This window comes from Coregonus lavaretus, assembly GCF_964263955.1.
Source record: "Coregonus lavaretus genome assembly, chromosome: 15".
In the NCBI taxonomy this organism is placed as follows: Eukaryota; Metazoa; Chordata; class Actinopteri; order Salmoniformes; family Salmonidae; genus Coregonus; species Coregonus lavaretus.
In genome coordinates, this window is record NC_140002.1 from 10,344,477 (window position 1) to 10,363,543 (window position 19,067).

The following is a 19,067-nucleotide window of genomic DNA, read 5'->3' on the forward strand; positions in this document are numbered from 1 at the left end:
ACCATAGCAACACCCACCCGTAGTCTGCGCTCCAGCAGGTATATCTCACTGGTCATCCCCAAAGCCAACACCTCCTTTGGTCGCCATTCCTTCCAGTTCTCTGCTGCCAATGACTGGAACGAACTGCAAAAATCTCTGAAGCTGGAGACTCTTATCTCCCTCACTCACTTTAAGCATCAGTTGTCAGAGCAGCTTACCGATCACTGCACCTGTACACAGCCATTCTGAAATTAGCCCACCCAACTACCTCATCCCCATATTGTTATTTATTTTGCTAATTTGCACCACAGTATCACTATTTGCACATCATCTTTTGCACATCTATCATTCCAGTGTTAATACGGAATTGTAACTATTTTGCACTATGGCCTATTTATTGCCTTACCTTCATAATTTACTACATTCGCACACACTGTATATATATTTTCTGTTGTATTTTTGACTATGTTTTGTTTACCCCATATGTATTTCTGTGGTGTTGTTTTTATCGCACTGCTTTGCTTTATCTTGGCCAGGTCGCAGTTGTAAATGAGAACTTGTTCTCAACTGGCTTACCTGGTTAAATAAAGGTGAAATAAAAAAATAAAAAATACAGAATACATAACGTAACACTCGCAAGATGAACACGTGACTATCACACAATACACAACACATACCACATACAGCACTGCTGCAGGTCAGTGGTAGTACAGTGCCTGTATTCATAAAGTTTTTAGGATCAGGTCCGACTTGTCCATGTAGTCTTATTCATTATGACCTAAAAGGCAGAAATGATCCTATGAATACGGGCCCAGATTTCAATTGTGGGATTAATAATAATTAATTGGTATAATAATTTTTGGGATTTGGCGCTTTTTCTAGATACCCAAAGCACTTTACATAGTTAGCGGGAAGCTCACCTCATCCACCACCATCACCAATGTGTAGCACCCACTTGGGTGATTAGGCCATTTGAACTTGGGTCTCTACCCCCTCTCTCTTCCCCCGTAGAGTGTGAATGAGCTGAATCAGTGGCTCTCGGCCCTGAGGAAAGCCTGCAGCCACAACACAGACACCATGAGCTCCTACCACCCAGGGATTTATAAAGGAGATCGATGGAGCTGCTGCCACCAGAAGGACAAAGCAGGTACTGCAGTTGTTTACGTGCCCGCAATGCAATGCAATACAATGCTACAATAGATCAGGTAAGAGTGGGGTATAGATCCAGAATCTCCTCATTTGCCGCCCATCAAAATAAGCCTAAATATAGGCTACGATTTATATGTGTCTTTCACTCTGTTTGGGGAAAAAATCAGGAGTTTAATGCTTGTATGGATGTCAACCCCAATACATGTTCATGTCATTGTCACATTTGCATTTGACATTTTAGTCATTTAGCAGATGCTCTTATCCAGAGTGACTTACAGGAGCAATTGGTGTTAAGTGCTTTGGTAAAGGGCACATCGACAAATTTTTCACCTAGTTGGCTCAGGGATTCAAACCAGCAACCTTTCGGTTACTGGCCCAACACTCTTAACCGCTAGGCTGCCGCCTGCACCACCCACGGTGCTATCACCCACGGTCTGCGTTCCATTGATCTCTTACCGTATGCACAGTTGAAGTCAGAAGTTTACATACACCTTAGCCAAATACATTTAAACTCAGTTTTTCACAATTCCTGACATTTAATCCTAGTAAAAATTCCCTGTTTTAGGTCAGTTAGGATCACCACTTTATTTTAAGAATGTGAAATGTCAGAATAATAGTAGAGAGAATTATTTATTTCAGCTTTTATTTTTTTCATCACATTCCCAGTGTGTCAGAAGTTTACATACACTCAAGTAGTATTTGGTAACATTGCCTTTAAAATGTTTAACTTCGGTTAAACGATTCGGCTAGCCTTCCACAAGCTTCCCACAATAAGTTGGGTGAATTTTGGCCCATTCCTCCTGGCAGAGCTGGTGTAACTGAGTCAGGTTTGTAGGCCTTCTTGCTCGCACACGCTTTTTCAGTTCTTCCCACAGGTTTTCTATAGGATTGATGTCGGGGCTTTGTGATGGCCACTCCAATACCTTGACTTTGTTGTCCTTAAGCCATTTTGCCACAACTTTGGAAGTATGCTTGGGGTCATTGTCCATTTGGAAGACCCATTTGCGACCAAGCTTTAACTTCCTGACTGATGTCTTGAGATGTTGCTTCAATATATCCACATAATTTCCCTTCCTGATGATGCCATCTATTTTGTGAAGTGCACCAGTCCCTCCTGCAGCAAAGCACCCCCACAGCATGATGCTGCCACCCCCGTGCTTCACGGTTGGGATGGTGTTCTTCGGCTTGCAAGCTGCCCCCTTTTTCCTCCAAACATAACGATGGTCATTATGGCCAAACAGTTCTATTTTTGTTTCATCAGACCAGAGGACATTTCTCTAAATAGTACGATCTTTGTCCCCATGTGCAGTTGCAAACCGTAGTCTGGCTTTTTTATGCTGGTTTTGGAGCAGTGGCTTCTTCCTTGTTGAGCGGCCTTTCAGGTTATGTCGATATAGGACTTTTTTTACTGTGGATATACAGTGGGGAGAACAAGTATTTGATACACTGCCTATTTTGCAGGTTTTCCTACTTACAAAGCATGTAGAGGTCTGTAATTTTTATCATAGGGACACTTCAACTGTGAGAGAAGGAATCTAAAACAAAAATCCAGAAAATCACATTGTATGATTTTTAAGTAATTAATTTGCATTTTATTGAATGACATAAGTATTTGATCACCTACCAACCAGTAAGAATTCCGGCTCTCACAGACCTGTTAGTTTTTCTTTAAGAAGCCCTCCTGTTCTCCACTCATTACCTGTATTAACTGCACCTGTTTGAACTCGTTACCTGTATAAAAGACACCTGTCCACACACTCAATCAAACAGACTCCAACCTCTCCACAATGGCCAAGACCAGAGAGCTGTGTAAGGACATCAGGGATAAAATTGTAGACCTGCACAAGGCTGGGATGGGCTACAGGACAATAGGCAAGCAGCTTGGTGAGAAGGCAACAACTGTTGGCGCAATTATTAGAAAATGGAAGAAGTTCAAGATGACGGTCAATCACCCTCGGTCTGGGGCTCCATGCAAGATCTCACCTCGTGGGGCATCAATGATCATGAGGAAGGTGAGGGATCAGCCCAGAACTACACGGCAGGACCTGGTCAATGACCTGAAGAGAGCTGGGACCACAGTCTCAAAGAAAACCATTAGTAACACACTACGCCGTCATGGATTAAAATCCTGCAGCGCACGCAAGGTCCCCCTGCTCAAGCCAGCGCATGTCCAGGCCCGTCTGAAGTTTGCCAATGACCATCTGGATGATCCAGAGGAGGAATGGGAGAAGGTCATGTGGTCTGATGAGACAAAAATTGAGCTTTTTGGTCTAAACTCCACTCGCCGTGTTTGGAGGAAGAAGAAGGATGAGTACAACCCCAAGAACACCATCCCAACCGTGAAGCATGGAGGTGGAAACATCATTCTTTGGGGATGCTTTTCTGCAAAGGGGACAGGACGACTGCACCGTATTGAGGAGGGGAGGATGGATGGGGCCATGTATCGCGAGATCTTGGCCAACAACCTCCTTCCCTCAGTAAGAGCATTGAAGATGGGTCGTGGCTGGGTCTTCCAGCATGACAACGACCCGAAACACACAGCCAGGGCAACTAAGGAGTGGCTCCGTAAGAAGCATCTCAAGGTCCTGGAGTGGCCTAGCCAGTCTCCAGACCTGAACCCAATAGAAAATCTTTGGAGGGAGCTGAAAGTCCGTATTGCCAAGCGACAGCCCCGAAACCTGAAGGATCTGGAGAAGGTCTGTATGGAGGAGTGGGCCAAAATCGCTGCTGCAGTGTGTGCAAACCTGGTCAAGACCTTCAGGAAACGTATGATCTCTGTAATTGCAAACAAAGCTTTCTGTACCAAATATTAAGTTCTGCTTTTCTGATGTATCAAATACTTATGTCATGCAATAAAATGCACATTAATTACTTTAATCATACAATGTGATTTTCTGGATTTTTGTTTTAGATTCTGTCTCTCACAGTTGAAGTGTCCCTATGATAAAAATTACAGACCTCTATATGCTTTGTAAGTAGGAAAACCTGCAAAATCGGCAGTGTATCAAATACTTGTTCTCCCCACTGTAGATACTTTTGTACCTGTTTCCTCTAGCATCTTCACAAGGTCATTTGCTGTTGTTCTGGGATTGATTTGCACTTTTCGCACCAAGGTACGTTCATCTCTAGGAGACAGAACGCGTCTCCTTCCTGAGCGGTATGATGGCTGCGTGGTCCCATGGTGTTTATACTTGCATACTATTGTTTGTACAGATGAATGTGGTACCTTCAGGCGTTTGGAAATTGCTCCCAAGGATGAACCAGACTTGTGGAGGTCTACAATTTTTTTTCTGAGGTCTTGGCTGATTTCTTTTGATTTTCCCATGATGTCAAGCAAAGAGGCACTGAGTTTGAAGGTAGGCCTTGAAATACATCCACAGGTACACCTCCAATTGACTCAAATGATGTCAATTAGCCTATCAGAAGCTTCTAAAGCCATGACATCATTTTCTGGAATTGTCCAAGCTGTTTAAAGGCACAGTCAACTTAGTGTATGTAAACTTCTGACCCACTGGAATTGTGATACAGTGAGTTATAAGTGAAATAATCTGTCTGTAAACAATTGTTGGAAAAATTACTTGTGTCATGCACAAAGTAGATGTCCTAACCGACTTGCCAAAACAATTGTTTGTTAAAAATACATTTGTGTAGTGGTTGAAAAACGAGTTTTAATAACTCCAACCTAAGTGTATTTAAACTTCAGACTTCAACTGTATACAGTACAATAAAACAAGGGACCAACCGCTTTACTGGGCAGCTACTTGGTTGCAGGTTTTTGTTCCAGCCCTACTCTAACACACCTGATTCAGGAAATGAAACTCCAGATGATCAGTTAAATCTGGTGTGTTGGAGTAGGGCTGGAACAAAGTCCTGCACACCCAGTAGCGCTCCAGGTGGAGGGTTGGCCACCCCCTGATATACAATGTGGTAAATGCTGGACAGGTGGTTAATAAGGTAGTTGGGGTTGAGTCAATATTTGCTCTTGTCTGTCCAGACCCAGGATGTGACAAGACCAAACACGGGGTGACATTACAGGAGTGGTACGATCCCCTCGACCCGGATCTGGAATCCCAGCTCATCTATCGGCACCTTATTGGAGTCCGACAGGCTATGAGGTACAGTTCAAAACTCATTGCAGAAACCTATATCCCCCTTGTTTGTTCTCACAGACAGACCTGGGTTCAAATTGTATTTGTTTACTTTCAAATACTTAGCTGCGCTCGATCAAGCTTGTCTGGCGCAATGGATCCAATTGAATAGTCCCAAAAGTGCAAACCCCACCCATCTGGCGCTCCTCGGGCTCAATCAATTGCTCAAAGTATTTGAAAGAAAGCAAATACTATTTGAACCCAAGTCTGTTCACAGATGCATTGACAGGTCAAGCAGGTTCCTGTGTTTTGGTACTGTAGGCTGATGCACATTTGACTTTTTGATTGTTTCTGTTTTCTTTCAGGAAAAAATACCAAGAGATTATCAAGCCAGAAGAAGAGGATGACAGAGAGACTTTGGAAGGTAGGGTTCTTGAAGCTTTTTTCTTTTCATAAAGATACTGTAACAATATACAGTATATGATCAAGATAATGGTTATTATTCTTTTGAATGCATATCATAAAAAAATATATATTGTAAAGAAAGACAACAAGCCATAGAAGGGTATACAGTGGGGAAAAAAAGTATTTAGTCAGCCACCAATTGTGCAAGTTCTCCCACTTAAAAAGATGAGAGAGGCCTGTAATTTTCATCATACGTACACGTCAACTATGACAGGCAAATTGAGGAAAGAAAATCCAGAAAATCACATTGTAGGATTTTTAATGAATTTATTTGCAAATTATGGTGGAAAATAAGTATTTGGTCACCTACAAACAAGCAAGATTTCTGGCTCTCACAGACCTGTAACTTCTTCTTTAAGAGGCTCCTCTGTCTTCCACTCGTTACCTGTATTAATCGCACCTGTTTGAACTTGTTATCAGTATAAAAGACACCTGTCCACAACCTCAAACAGTCACACTCCAAACTCCACTATGGCCAAGACCAAAGATCTGTCAAAGGACACCAGAAACAAAATTGTAGACCTGCACCAGGCTGGGAAGACTGAATCTGCAATAGGTAAGCAGCTTGGTTTGAAGAAATCAACTGTGGGAGCAATTATTAGGAAATGGAAGACATACAAGACCACTGATAATCTCCCTCGATCTGGGGCTCCACGCAAGATCTCACCCCGTGGGGTCAAAATGATCACAAGAACGGTGAGCAAAAATCCCAGAACCACACGGGGGGACCTAGTGAATGACCTGCAGAGAGCTGGGACCAAAGTAACAAAGCCTACCATCAGTAACACACTACGCCGCCAGGGACTCAAATCCTGCAGTGCCAGACGTGTCCCCCTGCTTAAGCCAGTACATGTCCAGGCCCGTCTGAAGTTTGCTAGAGTGCATTTGGATGATCCAGAAGAGGATTGGGAGAATGTCATATGGTCAGATGAAACCAAAATAGAACTTTTTGGTAAAAACTCAACACGTTGTGTTTGGAGGACAAAGAATGCTGAGTTGCATCCAAAGAACACCATACCTACTGTGAAGCATGTGGGTGGAAACATCATGCTTTGGGGCTGCAAAGGGACCAGGACGACTGATCCGTGTAAAGGAGAGAATGAATGGGGCCATGTATCGTGAGATTTTGAGTGAAAACCTCCTTCCATCAGCAAGGGCATTGAAGATGAAACGTGGCTTGGTCTTTCAGCATGACAATGATCCCAAACACACCGCCCGGGCAACAAAGGAGTGGCTTCGTAAGAAGCATTTCAAGGTCCTGGAGTGGCCTAGCCAGTCTCCAGATCTCAACCCCATAGAAAATCTTTGGAGGGAGTTGAAAGTCCGTGTTGCCCAGCGATAGCCCCAAAACATCACTGCTCTAGAGGAAATCTGCATGGAGGAATGGGCCAAAATACCAGCAACAGTGTGTGAAAACCTTGTGAAGACTTACAGAAAACATTTGACCTGTGTCATTGCCAACAAAGGGTATATAACAAAGTATTGAGAAACTTTTGTTATTGACCAAATACTTATTTTCCACCATAATTTGCAAATAAATTCATTAAAAATCCTACAATGTGATTTTCTGGAGAAAAAAAAATCTCATTTTGTCTGTCATAGTTGATGTGTACCTATGATGAAAATTACAGGCCTCTCTCATCTTTTTAAGTGGGAGAACTTGCACAATTGGTGGCTGACTAAATACTTTTTTCCCCCACTGTATATGGCCTTCTATACCTTTATATGACTTCCTAGAAGAGGGCACACGATTGTCATGGTTAACTAGAATGTTTTATATACTGTACTGTTAACCCTAATATTCCTTACTAAGTTATAAGTGCCAGATTTATAACCTTGTCGGTGCGCGTATTTGAATCAGCGACCTTTCGGTTACTGACTCAACACTCTAACCGCTAAGCTACCTACCACCCTATAGTTTAAAGGTAGAGTCAGCAATCCACAAAGTAAACAGCAATATCGGGTCGATTTCCGCAACAACTAAGAGCATTGAAGTGCGAGGCTAAACTTCTCCACTGTTTCCAGTCCTGCAGATTTCACGTAATAGCTTTTGAAGCACACCCGTGCACATGTGCAAATACTCTGTCTATACTCTGAGTGCAGCGTCTTGCATCGTGTTCATCTGCAACATCTGCGGTGCTTCTCGTGCAACATCATATCGCTGAGTCTAAAGTGTGTTTGAAAGATGTGTGTCTGTGTATTTCTGTGCTGGTTGGTCCCAGTCTGTAATCTGTTATCTGACCTCTCATGTCCCAGGTGAGAAGAAGCTGGACGGGGTCACAAGGTTGTTCAGTGTCCTACAGGACCTGCAGAACTCCCACACTGCAGTGGAGGAGGAGGAGAGGTCAAAGAATAGAAACTTTCTCCTGGAGCTGCAAACGTAACAGAATGTCAACGCAACAGGCAGTTCTCAGGCCTATGATGTCCCAAATGGCTCCCTAATCCCCTCTATACTGCACTACTTGTGACCAAGGCACATAGGGTAATTGCGCTATAAAGGGACACAGCCCTAGTCTGTGTTACTCCTTTTACTCAACTCTTTACATTAATTTTGACTTCTCCTTGTCAAGAAAACCCGTATGGAACGTCAGTGAAGACATTTTGGTCAGTACACCATCATGTTCATCATAAACTTCTTCATGAAGATGAGTTCTGTTGGGTGATGCTCTGCTCTTCACATTAACCTCACAGAGCTACCAGCAACATCCCTTTAAGAAGCACTGACGGGGAGTGGATTGTGTGATGCGTCTGTGTTTGACATTGCGTTTGAGGTTCAACCCCCCCCCCTATACATAGTGCAGATGTAGATATTATGAATGTATGGTAAATGTTACCTGTGGAAAGTTTAACATTATGTTATGTTAACAAGGGTTATATCCTGTACATGCATAATGCAGCTATAGTAAAGAGTAGATGGAGACCAAGAGCAGTATCGCTAAAGTATTTGTAAAATGATCAGCCTATTGAAAGCATATGAACTGATGGCAACACTGACATTAAAATCAAATTTTATTTGTCACATGCGCCGAATACAACAGGTGTAGACCTTACCGTGAAAGGCTTACTTACAAGCCCTTAACCAACAATGCAGTTCAAGAAACAGAGTTAGAGTTCTGAATAGCTATCTCACCATGAGGGTGCATCTTCTTTTGCCGTGGTTGTTTATTAATGTCTTTGTTAAGCGTGATTGAAATGATAATACACCATTGTCACAGGAGTTTATTTTATTGTCAGAAAATTGATTTTTTTTTATTTGTCTTACTTGTGCATCTGTAATGTTCCCAAGTCTTTCTTACAGGCTTTTAATGCCATGGGCCACATCTGTGTTTTATTGTTGTGTGTTCTATGTGCCATTTAAAAGTGACTATGTTCTTTACAGTATTTCAAGCACAAATTGGCACAACAGTGTTAACTTTTTCATGATCTAAAGTAAACAGTAGACTTTTGACATGCACAAAGAATTGACAGACTAGGAGAAAAATGCATATCAAAAGACAGATTGTTATGTATAAAATATAATATTGCATGTGTTAACTGAGAATGAATGGACAGACCCCTGAAAGATTAGTCTCATACGTTCTCAGAAATGTGAAGAGGAATATATTGTAATTCCTTTATTTATGTTGCCATTCAGTGTCAATTCTAACCTTTTTATGTGTTAGGTTTATATTGTATGTCAATGTGTGAGTATGTTATTTTAAGTCTTATTCATTTATATTGTACATTTTTATATGATATTGAGCATTTGAGTTTGCATTTTCTATCTGTTTTGCCATGTGAATGTAAAATGTTCAACCATTAAAATAGTTTATTGTTATTAACCACTAGGTGGCTCAGTTTCATTTGTATACTTGTGAAGCGCTATACAGCCATGCAAGACAGTAGGGTGTAGGGTGAAGTTGCCCCTAGATACTGATATTGGGTCAGCTTAGCATTTTGCCCAATAATGGTTAAGATTATGATTGGGGGAAGGGAAGCTGATCCTTGGTGAAACTTTCACCCGGAGCTGTACGGTACAGGGTTGGGGTACTTAATAATATATGCCATTTAGCAAACACTTTATCCAAAGCAGCTTAGTCATGAGTGCATAAATATTTTACGTATGGGTGGTCCCGGGAATCAAACCAACTATCCTGGGGTTGCAAGCGCCATGCGCTACCAACTGCACTACACAGGACCGGAGGACTTTCTGCAGTATCTACCTTCATGTGGCATATGAGCACATATTTTTCATATAGCGCCTGCAAGTACAGTTTGAAATAACTTTTTCTCTCTAATTATTTGAAAATGATAGAAATGTAATTCAAACCAGCTAGAAAAATAGACCTATACATTGAACAACAATATGGTGCTGGTGCTGGCTTGAATAGTGACTGTGTGTGGATATACTGTAGATAGACAATATTCTGCTTTGCATGTGACCAGAGCACATGCTTAATTAACTGTGTGCAAGGCATTAAAATGACTTGTATGGTATGTAAGAAACCCCTCTAAACATCTGGCCAGCATTGGTACAAATACATTTGCTTCTCAAAAGTTGGTCTACACTAAGTTCTGTATCGTGCTTTCAGCATGCCTACAGTATCTTATCACTCAAATGCGGGTTGACTTGCAGTGTCATATCAATATCACATCAATATCGTCATCAGTCTTTGTTGAAGGAAACTATGCAGTATCACAAGTCAGATATTTTTTTGTGAAATGTTACAAACGTGTATTAAAGAATGGAAATATTTTGACAACTAGTGGGTGCATGCTTTTTACGGTTCTGGCTCATTGACATATTTTGACGCGTGCCTTGTAAGAGGCTATATTTGTTGAACCCGTTAGTGAGAATGCTCTACCAATTTAACTGATACAGTTGAAGTCGGAAGTTTACATACACTTAGGTTGGAGTCATTAAGACTCATTTTTCAACCACTCCACACATTTCTTGTTAACAAACTATAGTTTTGGCAAGTCGTTTAGGCCATCTACTTTGTGCATGACACAAGTAATTTTTCCAACAATTGCTTACAGAAGTTTACATACACCTTAGCCAAATACATTTAAACTCTGTTTTTCACAATTCCTGACATTTAATCCAAGTAAAAATTCCCTGTCTTAGGTCAGTTAGGATCACCACTTTATTTTAGTAATGTAAAATGTCAGAATAATAGTAGAGAGAATTTTTTATTTCAGCTTTTATTTATTTTATCACATTCCCAGTGGGTCAGAGGTTTACATACACTCAATTAGTATTTGGTAGCATTGCCTTTAAATTGTTTAACTTGGGTCAAACGTTTCGGGTAGCCTTCCACAAGCTTCCTACAATAGGTTTGGTGAATTTTGGCCCATTCCTCCTAACAGAGCTGGTGTAACTGAGTCAGGTTTGTAGGCCTTTTTGCTCACACACGCTTTTTCAGTTCTGCCCACAAATGTTCTATAGGATTGAGGTCAGGGCTTTGTGATGGCCACTCCAATACCTTGAGTTTGTTGTCCTTAAGCCATTTTGCCACAACTTTGGAAGTATGCTTGGGGTCATTGTTCATTTGGAAGACCCATTTGCGACCAAGCTTTAACTTCCTGACTGATGTCTTGAGATGTTGCTTCAATACATCCACATAATTTTCCTTCCTCATGAAGCCATCTATTTTGCGAAGTGTACCAGTCCCTTCTGCAGCAAAGCACCCCCACAGCATGATGCTGCCACCCCCGTGTTTCACGGTTGGGATGGTGTTCTTCAGCTTGCAAGCACCCCCTTTTTCCTCCAATCATAACAATGGTCATTATGGCCAGTTCTATTTTTGTTTCATCAGACCAGAGGACATTTCTCCAAAAAGTACGATCTTTGTCCCCATGTGCAGTTGCAAACCGTAGTCTGGCTTTTTTATGCCGGTTTTGGAGCAGTGGCTACTTCCTTGCTGAGTGGCCTTTCAGGTTATGTCGATATAGGACTTGTTTTACTGTGGATATAGATACTTTTGTACCTGTTTCCTCCAACATCTTCACAAGGTCCTTTGCTGTTCTGGGATTTATTTGCATTTTTCGCACCAAAGTACGTTCATCTCTCGGAGACAGAACGCGTCTCCTTCCTGAGCAGTATGACGGCTGCGTGGTCCCATGGTGTTTATACTTGCATACTATTGTTTGTACAGATGAACGTGGTACCTTCAGGCGTTTGGAAATTGTTCCCAAGGATGAACCAGACTTGTGAAGGTCTACAATTATTTTTCTGAGGTCTTGGCTGATTTCTTTTGATTTTCCCATGATGTCAAGCAAAGAGGCACTGAGTTTGAAGGTAGGCCTTGAAATACATCCACAGGTACACCTCCAATTGACTCAAATTATGTCAATTAGCCTATCAGAAGCTTCTAAAGCCATTGACATTATTTTCTGGAATTTTCCAAGCTGTTTAAAGGCACAGTCAACCAAGAACGCCAAGGTAAGCTGTCTAAATAACTATTGCCCCATAGTACTCACATCGTTAGCCATGAAATCCTTTGAAAGGCTGGTCATGGTTCACATCAACACTATCATCCCAGACACCCTGGACCCACTCCAATTCGCAAACCGCCCCAACAGATCCACCGATAACTCAATCTCTATTGCACTCCACACTGCCCTTTCCCACCTGGATAAAAGGAATACCTACGTGAGAATGCTGTTCATTGGCTACAGCTCAGCGTTCAACACCATAGTGCCCTCCAAGCTCATCACTAAACTAAGGACCCTGGGATTGAACACCTCCCTCTGCAACTGGATCTTCTGATCCACTGGAATTGTTATACAGTGAGTTATAAGTGAAATAATCTGTCTGTAAACAATTGTTGGAAAAATTACTTGTGTCATGCACAAAGTAGATGTCTTAACCGACTTGCCAAAACTATAGTTTGTTAACAAGAAATGTGTGGAGTGGTTGAAAAATGAGTTTTAATGACTCCAACCTAAGTGTATGTAAACTTTCGACTTCAACTGTATTTAACCCCTTATTTTTGGCACTAAACAGTCTAAACCCGGTCAGTGTAGTATGTATGAGTGTGTGGGTAGAGTCCAGTGAGTGTGCATAGAGCCAGTGCAAGAGAGTCAATGCAAAAAAACAAAAACAGGAGATAGTTCAGGTAGCCTTTTGATTAGCTGTTTAGCAGTCTTATAGCTTGGGGGTAGAAGCTGTTCATGAGCCTTTTGGTCACAGATGCTCATAGTGGTGCAGCTGTAGAACTTTTTGAGGATCCTAGGGCCCATGCCAAATCTTTTCAGCCTTCTGAGGGAGAAGAGGCGTTGTCGTGCCCTCTTCACGACTGTGTTCGTGTGTTTGGACCATGATAGGTCCGTAGTAATGTGGACACCGAGGAACTTGAAGCTCTCGACCCGCTCCACTACAGCCCCGTCGATGTGAATGGGGGCGTGCTCGGCCACTCCGTTTCCTGTACTCCATGATCAGCTCCTTTGTCTTGCTGACGCTGAGGGAGACGTTGTTTTCCTGGCACCACACTGCTATGTCTCTGACCTCCTCCCTATAAGCTGTTTCATCGTTGTCAGTGATCAGGCCTACCACCGTCGTGTCATCGGAAAACGTAATGATGGTGTTGGAGTCGTGCGCGGCCATCCAGTCAAGGGTGAACTGGGAGTACAGGAGGGGACTAAGCACGCACCCCTGATGGGCCCCCGTGTTGAGGGTCAGCGTGGCAGATGTGTTGTTTCTTACCCTCACCACCTGGAGGCAGCCCGTCAGGAGATCCAGTTGCAGAGGGAGGTGTTCAATCCCAGGGTCCTTAGTTTAGTGATGAGCTTGGAGGGCACTATGGTGTTGAACGCTGAGCTGTAGCCAATGAACAGCATTCTCACGTAGGTATTCCTTTTATCCAGGTGGGAAAGGGCAGTGTGGAGTGCAATAGAGATTGAGTCATCTGTGGATCTGTTGGGGCGGTTTGCGAATTGGAGTGGGTCCAGGGTGTCTGGGATGATAGTGTTGATGTGAACCATGACCAGCCTTTCAAAGGATTTCATGGCTAACGATGTGAGTGCTATGGGGCAATAGTTATTTAGACAGCTTACCTTGGCGTTCTTGGTCACAGGGACTATGGTGGTCTACTTCAAACATGTAGGTATTAAAGACTGTGTCAGGGAGAGGTTGAAAATGTCAGTGAAGACACTTGCCAGCTGGTCAGTGCATGCTCTGAGTACGCGCCCTGGTAATCCGTCTGGCCCTGCGGCCTTCTGAATGTTCACCTGTTTAAAGTTCTTACTCATATCGGCTATGGAAAGCGTGATCACACAGTTGGAACAGCTGGTGCGCTCATGCATGGTTCAGTGTTGCTTGCTTCAAAGTGAGCATAGAAGGCATTTAGCTTGTCTGGTAGGCTCACGTCACTGGGCAGCTCGTGGCTGGGTTTCCCTTTATAATCCATGATAGTTTGCAAGCCCTGCCACATCCAACGAGCGTCAGAGCCGGCACAGTAGGAAATGACCTTAGTCCTGTATCGACGCTTTGCCTGCTTGATGGCTCGTCGGAGGGCGAAGGACATTTCTTATAAGCTTCCGGATTAGTGTCCCGCTCCTTGAAAGCAGCAGCTCTAGCCTTGAGCTCAGTGCGGATGTTGCCTGTAATCCATGGCTTCTGGTTGGGATATGTAAGTACGGACACTGTGGGGATGACGTCATCGATGCACTTATTAATGAAGGCGGTGACTATTGTGGTAAAGTCCTCAATGCCATCGGATGAATCCCAGAACATATTCCAGTCTCAGCTAGCGAAACAGTCCTGTAGCTTAGCATCCGCTTCATCAGACCACTTCCCTATTGAGCGCGTCACTGGTACTTCCTGTTTGAGTTTTTGCTTGTATGCAGGAATCAGGAGGATAGAGTTATGGTCAGATTTGCCAAATGAAGGGCAAGGGAGAGCTTTGTATGAGTCTCTGTGTGTAGTAAAGGTGATTTAGAGTTTTTTTGCCTCTAGTGGCACAGGTGACATTCTGGTAGAGGATTTCAGTTTTCCTGCATTAAAATCACTGGACACCAGGAAAGCCACCTCTGGGTGAGCATTTTCTTGTTTGTTTATGGTCCTATGCATCTCATTCAGTGCGGTCTTAGTGCCATCATCGGTTTGTGGTGGTAAATAGACAGCTACGAAAAATATAGATGAAAACTCTTGGTAAATAGTATGTTCTACAGCTTATCATGAGGTATTCTAACTCAGGCGATCAGAACCTAGAGACTTCCTTAATATTAGAGATCGCACACAAGCTGTTGTTAACAAAGAGACACACCATCCTTTGAGTTTACTTGACGCTGCCATTCTGTCCTGCCGATGTATATAAAATTCACGTTGATAGGATAGTCTTGAACGGAGCTTGTCCAGTTTATTCTCCAGTGATTGCACGTTCGCCAATAGAATGGAGGGTAGAGGCGGTTTATCCACTCGCCAACGTTGTCTCGTCAGGTATCCCACACGCCGGCCTCTATAACGCTGCCTCTTCCTTTTTCGAGTTCTGGGGATTTGGGCCTGGTCCGGGATGAACAGTATGTCCTTTGCCGCCGACTCATTGAATTAGAAATCCTCATCCAAATCGAGGTTAGTGATCGGTGTTCTGATGTCCAGAAGCTATTTTCAGTCATAGGAAACGATGGCGGAAACATTATGTACAAAAACTGTTCAGATCAGCGAAAATAAATAAATAATAGCACAATTGGTAAGGAGACCGTAAAACGGCTGCTATTCCTTCCAGCACTATTCTCACGATATGCAATGTGTAAACACAGTACCTTGCAGCCAACCTGCTTGCACCAATTCCATGTAATTACATTAAAATACTGTGAAATACAAACCCCATCTCCTCTCAATGAATTTCATTAATCAATTCATTACAATTACAGTAGCAGTACAATACAATCAATTAAGGTATTTTAGGTATGTTATTTACGGTCTCATTACACAGTACTTGTTTTGATACTGTATTTAGATTACAGTAGGTGTACTGCAATATGAAATACAGCAACTTACTTACCACTAGCTGCCTGTAAATTACTGTCAAATTCACAGAAACCCCTTTATAGTGCAAGTCTTCAGCTCATACAGAAAGAATTCACTTCCTGTTGTGGCCTCAAACCTCTCAAGCAGAGGGAGGGCCTTGCCGGTGCTAATGCACCCTCAAGAATAGACCTAGCACACCCATGAATGAATGTGTTAGTACATTCATGTGTACACCATAGATGGCAAGCACCCCTACGCAACTACCAAGCAAAAAATTCCTGGTGCCGCCACTGATTTTACGAAATATCACACATTAGTTTATGCCACAACCAAACTTTGGATAGGTTATCCACTTTCCACTTTTGTAAATCTGTAATGTGGATGTTCCATTCATTTTTTAAAAATATTTTCTATCCATAATGCAGCTTTATCAATGGGAAAATGTTATTGGATCTTTTCTATCCATAATCTTTATTAATGGTTCTGGTTATCAGCTATAAGTCCATTTGTTTTCACTCAGAACAGGGACAATGTTTCCCAATTCTCATTCATTTGGAATTGAGAACTTTAGATTTTTCCACATGCATGTATAGGGGGGTCTACACAATCAATGGATTGGAATATGGATTTAGCTCAATTTACATCTGACAAACTTTGATTTGGAGGTGAACTACCCGTTTGACCTACTACATTCATCATTCACCACCGCTAAGACAAGGTTAATTTGTAGACCAAACATTACTAACCATGAGGCATCTCTTCAACAAGATCTTTGGCCTACCATTGCACTACCAGCTTTTGAAAATGTGATTTTTTTTATAAGCATGCAATAGGGCTAACCTCATCCTTGACACTGAGGGCCACTATGAAGATCAGACACTGACAAATTGCCTCAGTCTATCAACGTTGTGCCACAGGCAGCCATTGAGATGCCTGAGGGAATGATTGTTGAGTGCTTTAATGGGTATTGTTGAATATTGATGGGCCAGTGCACATGTAACTTTGACACAACATCACATTCCAATAGTAACTGATTGAGAGTTGTTCAAATGTCTCCGAATACGTTTGTTTCCTTTTACCATAAATATGACAAAATATAGGCTAGGGCAAGGCAAGGGCAAGGTTATCCTAATACGTTTTCCTATAGAAGTTTGTGTATATACAGTCATTGGGTTTTAGCCTGTATGGTAGTATACCATTAGGTAGTGTTATTACAATGCTATTACATAGTCAGTTTATTATCTCTGTATGTTTATTTGAAAATCCTTTAAAGTGTGCATTGCAAAAAAGTGAGAACTGTATGTAAGTGGTATTAGGGACACTAGACTATTGCAAAGTGGGAACTAATTTATGATGCGAGGGAATTCCATGGATTCCCAGGAAGGATAACTCATTCTCAGTGATTCAACACCGGATGCACATCAATTCCTTTGAGCAAATTGAACAGCTGGACCAGTGAATAATCTGGATAAATGCCTTTAGCATATCCTACTTTCGCTTGCACCTTACATTTTTATACAGAATATGCAACTATTTATGAATTCCTTTCAAACCGGAGAACAAAATTGTATCTTCATAGCTTGGTTTGGTTAAAAGTTGGCATTGTAGCCTTCTTTCTATTCACAACTCTTTCAGCAATAGCGTCCACTTCCTTAGCTCTTTGTTTGGCTGACCAGCGAAGGGGGAGGCTCCTCAACAGAGGCGAAAAAAGAGACCGAAAATCCATTGCGCCCCAAGCGAAACATTGAAAACCTCCTCCCTCTATGTTCAATACGCCACATGTGCGTACTGGTGAAGGATTTTACGCTTCCTGAACGGCTGATTGAAGCTGGTTGAAGTTGCTGATGCTGCTTTGCACCCCAAAACCGCTAACAAAAAGGGAGACCGAGGATTTGGCATATAGTTACATTGAATCTTCACAGCAAACAGAAGCAACAACCTAATGTTATTTCTGAAAACCGCGTTCTCAAAATAAACCGGCATCTTCGCTTGTAGCCTACTGCGGCTCGCATCCTGCCACACTCTCCCTTCCAGCTCCATCTAAGCATCCATATTTTTTGTGCATCCCTGTGTGGGGGTGTAGGGAGTGGCAACCTTCTGATAAATCAACCGATCCGCGGACCCCTCTCCTCTAGGAAAAAAATAAGTTCGCCGGTTTTTGGACACGTTTATGCGTAAATTGGACATAAAAAGGTAAGCGTTTCGTTCTTGCATCTTTATCGTTTAAGGGATTTGTTGAGCTGAAGTAGAAATGCACACCGCGCTGCAGTGGGTATAACAATAGATCAACATTTGCGTTGTATGTGTTCAGATTCACCTTATGTTTCCCTGTCACGGAAATATATCAATTCGCAATATAATTGTGTAAACACCAACAATGTATTCAACAGGCTTAGCAGACAACAATGTGTCATTCAATAGCCCAATTGTCCTATGTTTAGAGCATCAAATGGTAACATTGTAGCCTAGCCCTACTGCACTGTCATATAGCAGGCTACAAGGAGCAACTTTGCATTGTCAAGAATATAGCCCCCTCGCAGAACGGTCATAAAAACTGCCCAGAGAAAATATTCTAAAAGGATTTAGGCCTTGGCCTATTGCATAAAATAACATACGAATTTATGTCGATACATGAGTCAACTGAATGGTGTTGATACTGTGAAAGCACCATTGCATTCTTCAGACGTCTCATCTCGAACCCGGCATAAATGCGAGATGCGGTTCTAGAATAGTGATGTAACGTTGTCATGAATTACATATTATGGTTGGAGAGATGTAAAATATTTGTCTTGAAGGCCATGCATGCAATTGGGAATACAGCTGATCAGGTCTCAGTGTGCGGGCAAGCAGCCTGGCCTCAAAGACTAGACGTAACATAGTAAATTTAAATCTGTGACACTCGAATTAGTATAATGTGTTATGTTTGGTATGGTTACATAAAACAGAAGGTTACTTAAAGGGATAATTTGGGATTTTGGCGATGAGGCCCTTCCCCAGAGTCAGATTAATTTGTGGATACCATTTTTATGTCTCTGTGTCCAGTATGAAGGAAGTTAGTAGTTTCATGAGCCAAAATTAACTACCATTAGAGCAATGACTGGTAGCATACTAGCCGATACCCATAGACTGTAGTTAGCAATTGTGCTAGCACTTGTTAGCAACTTCCTTTAAACTGCTCGCAGAGACATAAAACTGGTATCCACGAGTTCATCTGACTCTGGGGAAGTAGATAAAGGGCTCATTGCCAAAATCCCAAAGTATCCCTTTAAGCCGGTATGAGAGGATGGATGGGCGTATAACGCAAACGTCTAGCAACCCAAAGGTTTTTATTTTTTATTATTAACTTTTATTTATTCAGGGTAGCCCAAGTGAGACCAATGGTGCCCTGAGTACCAAATTGTTCTCACAAACAGGAACACAAATTACATTACAAA

The 19,067-nt window shown here is 42.2% G+C and overlaps 2 protein-coding genes across 2 annotated transcripts in view; both read left to right on the plus strand.

The window, feature by feature from the left end:
* Positions 1-9,500, plus strand: part of rasa4 (RAS p21 protein activator 4) — a 91,706-nt gene extending 82,206 nt beyond the window's left edge. The window contains exons 18-21 of the mRNA XM_084178654.1: positions 991-1,126; positions 5,123-5,243; positions 5,582-5,640; positions 7,938-9,500. Of these exons, the coding sequence (XP_084034780.1) occupies positions 991-1,126; positions 5,123-5,243; positions 5,582-5,640; positions 7,938-8,065 (444 nt within the window). The 3' untranslated portion in view covers positions 8,066-9,500. The remainder of the gene's footprint in view (positions 1-990; positions 1,127-5,122; positions 5,244-5,581; positions 5,641-7,937) is intronic.
* Positions 9,501-17,732: 8,232 nt separating this feature from the next.
* clip2 (CAP-GLY domain containing linker protein 2) overlaps positions 17,733-19,067 on the plus strand; it is a 57,971-nt gene continuing 56,636 nt past the window's right edge. Inside the window, exon 1 of the mRNA XM_084178766.1 lies at positions 17,733-17,826. The gene's annotated coding sequence lies outside the window, so the exon portion shown is untranslated. The remainder of the gene's footprint in view (positions 17,827-19,067) is intronic.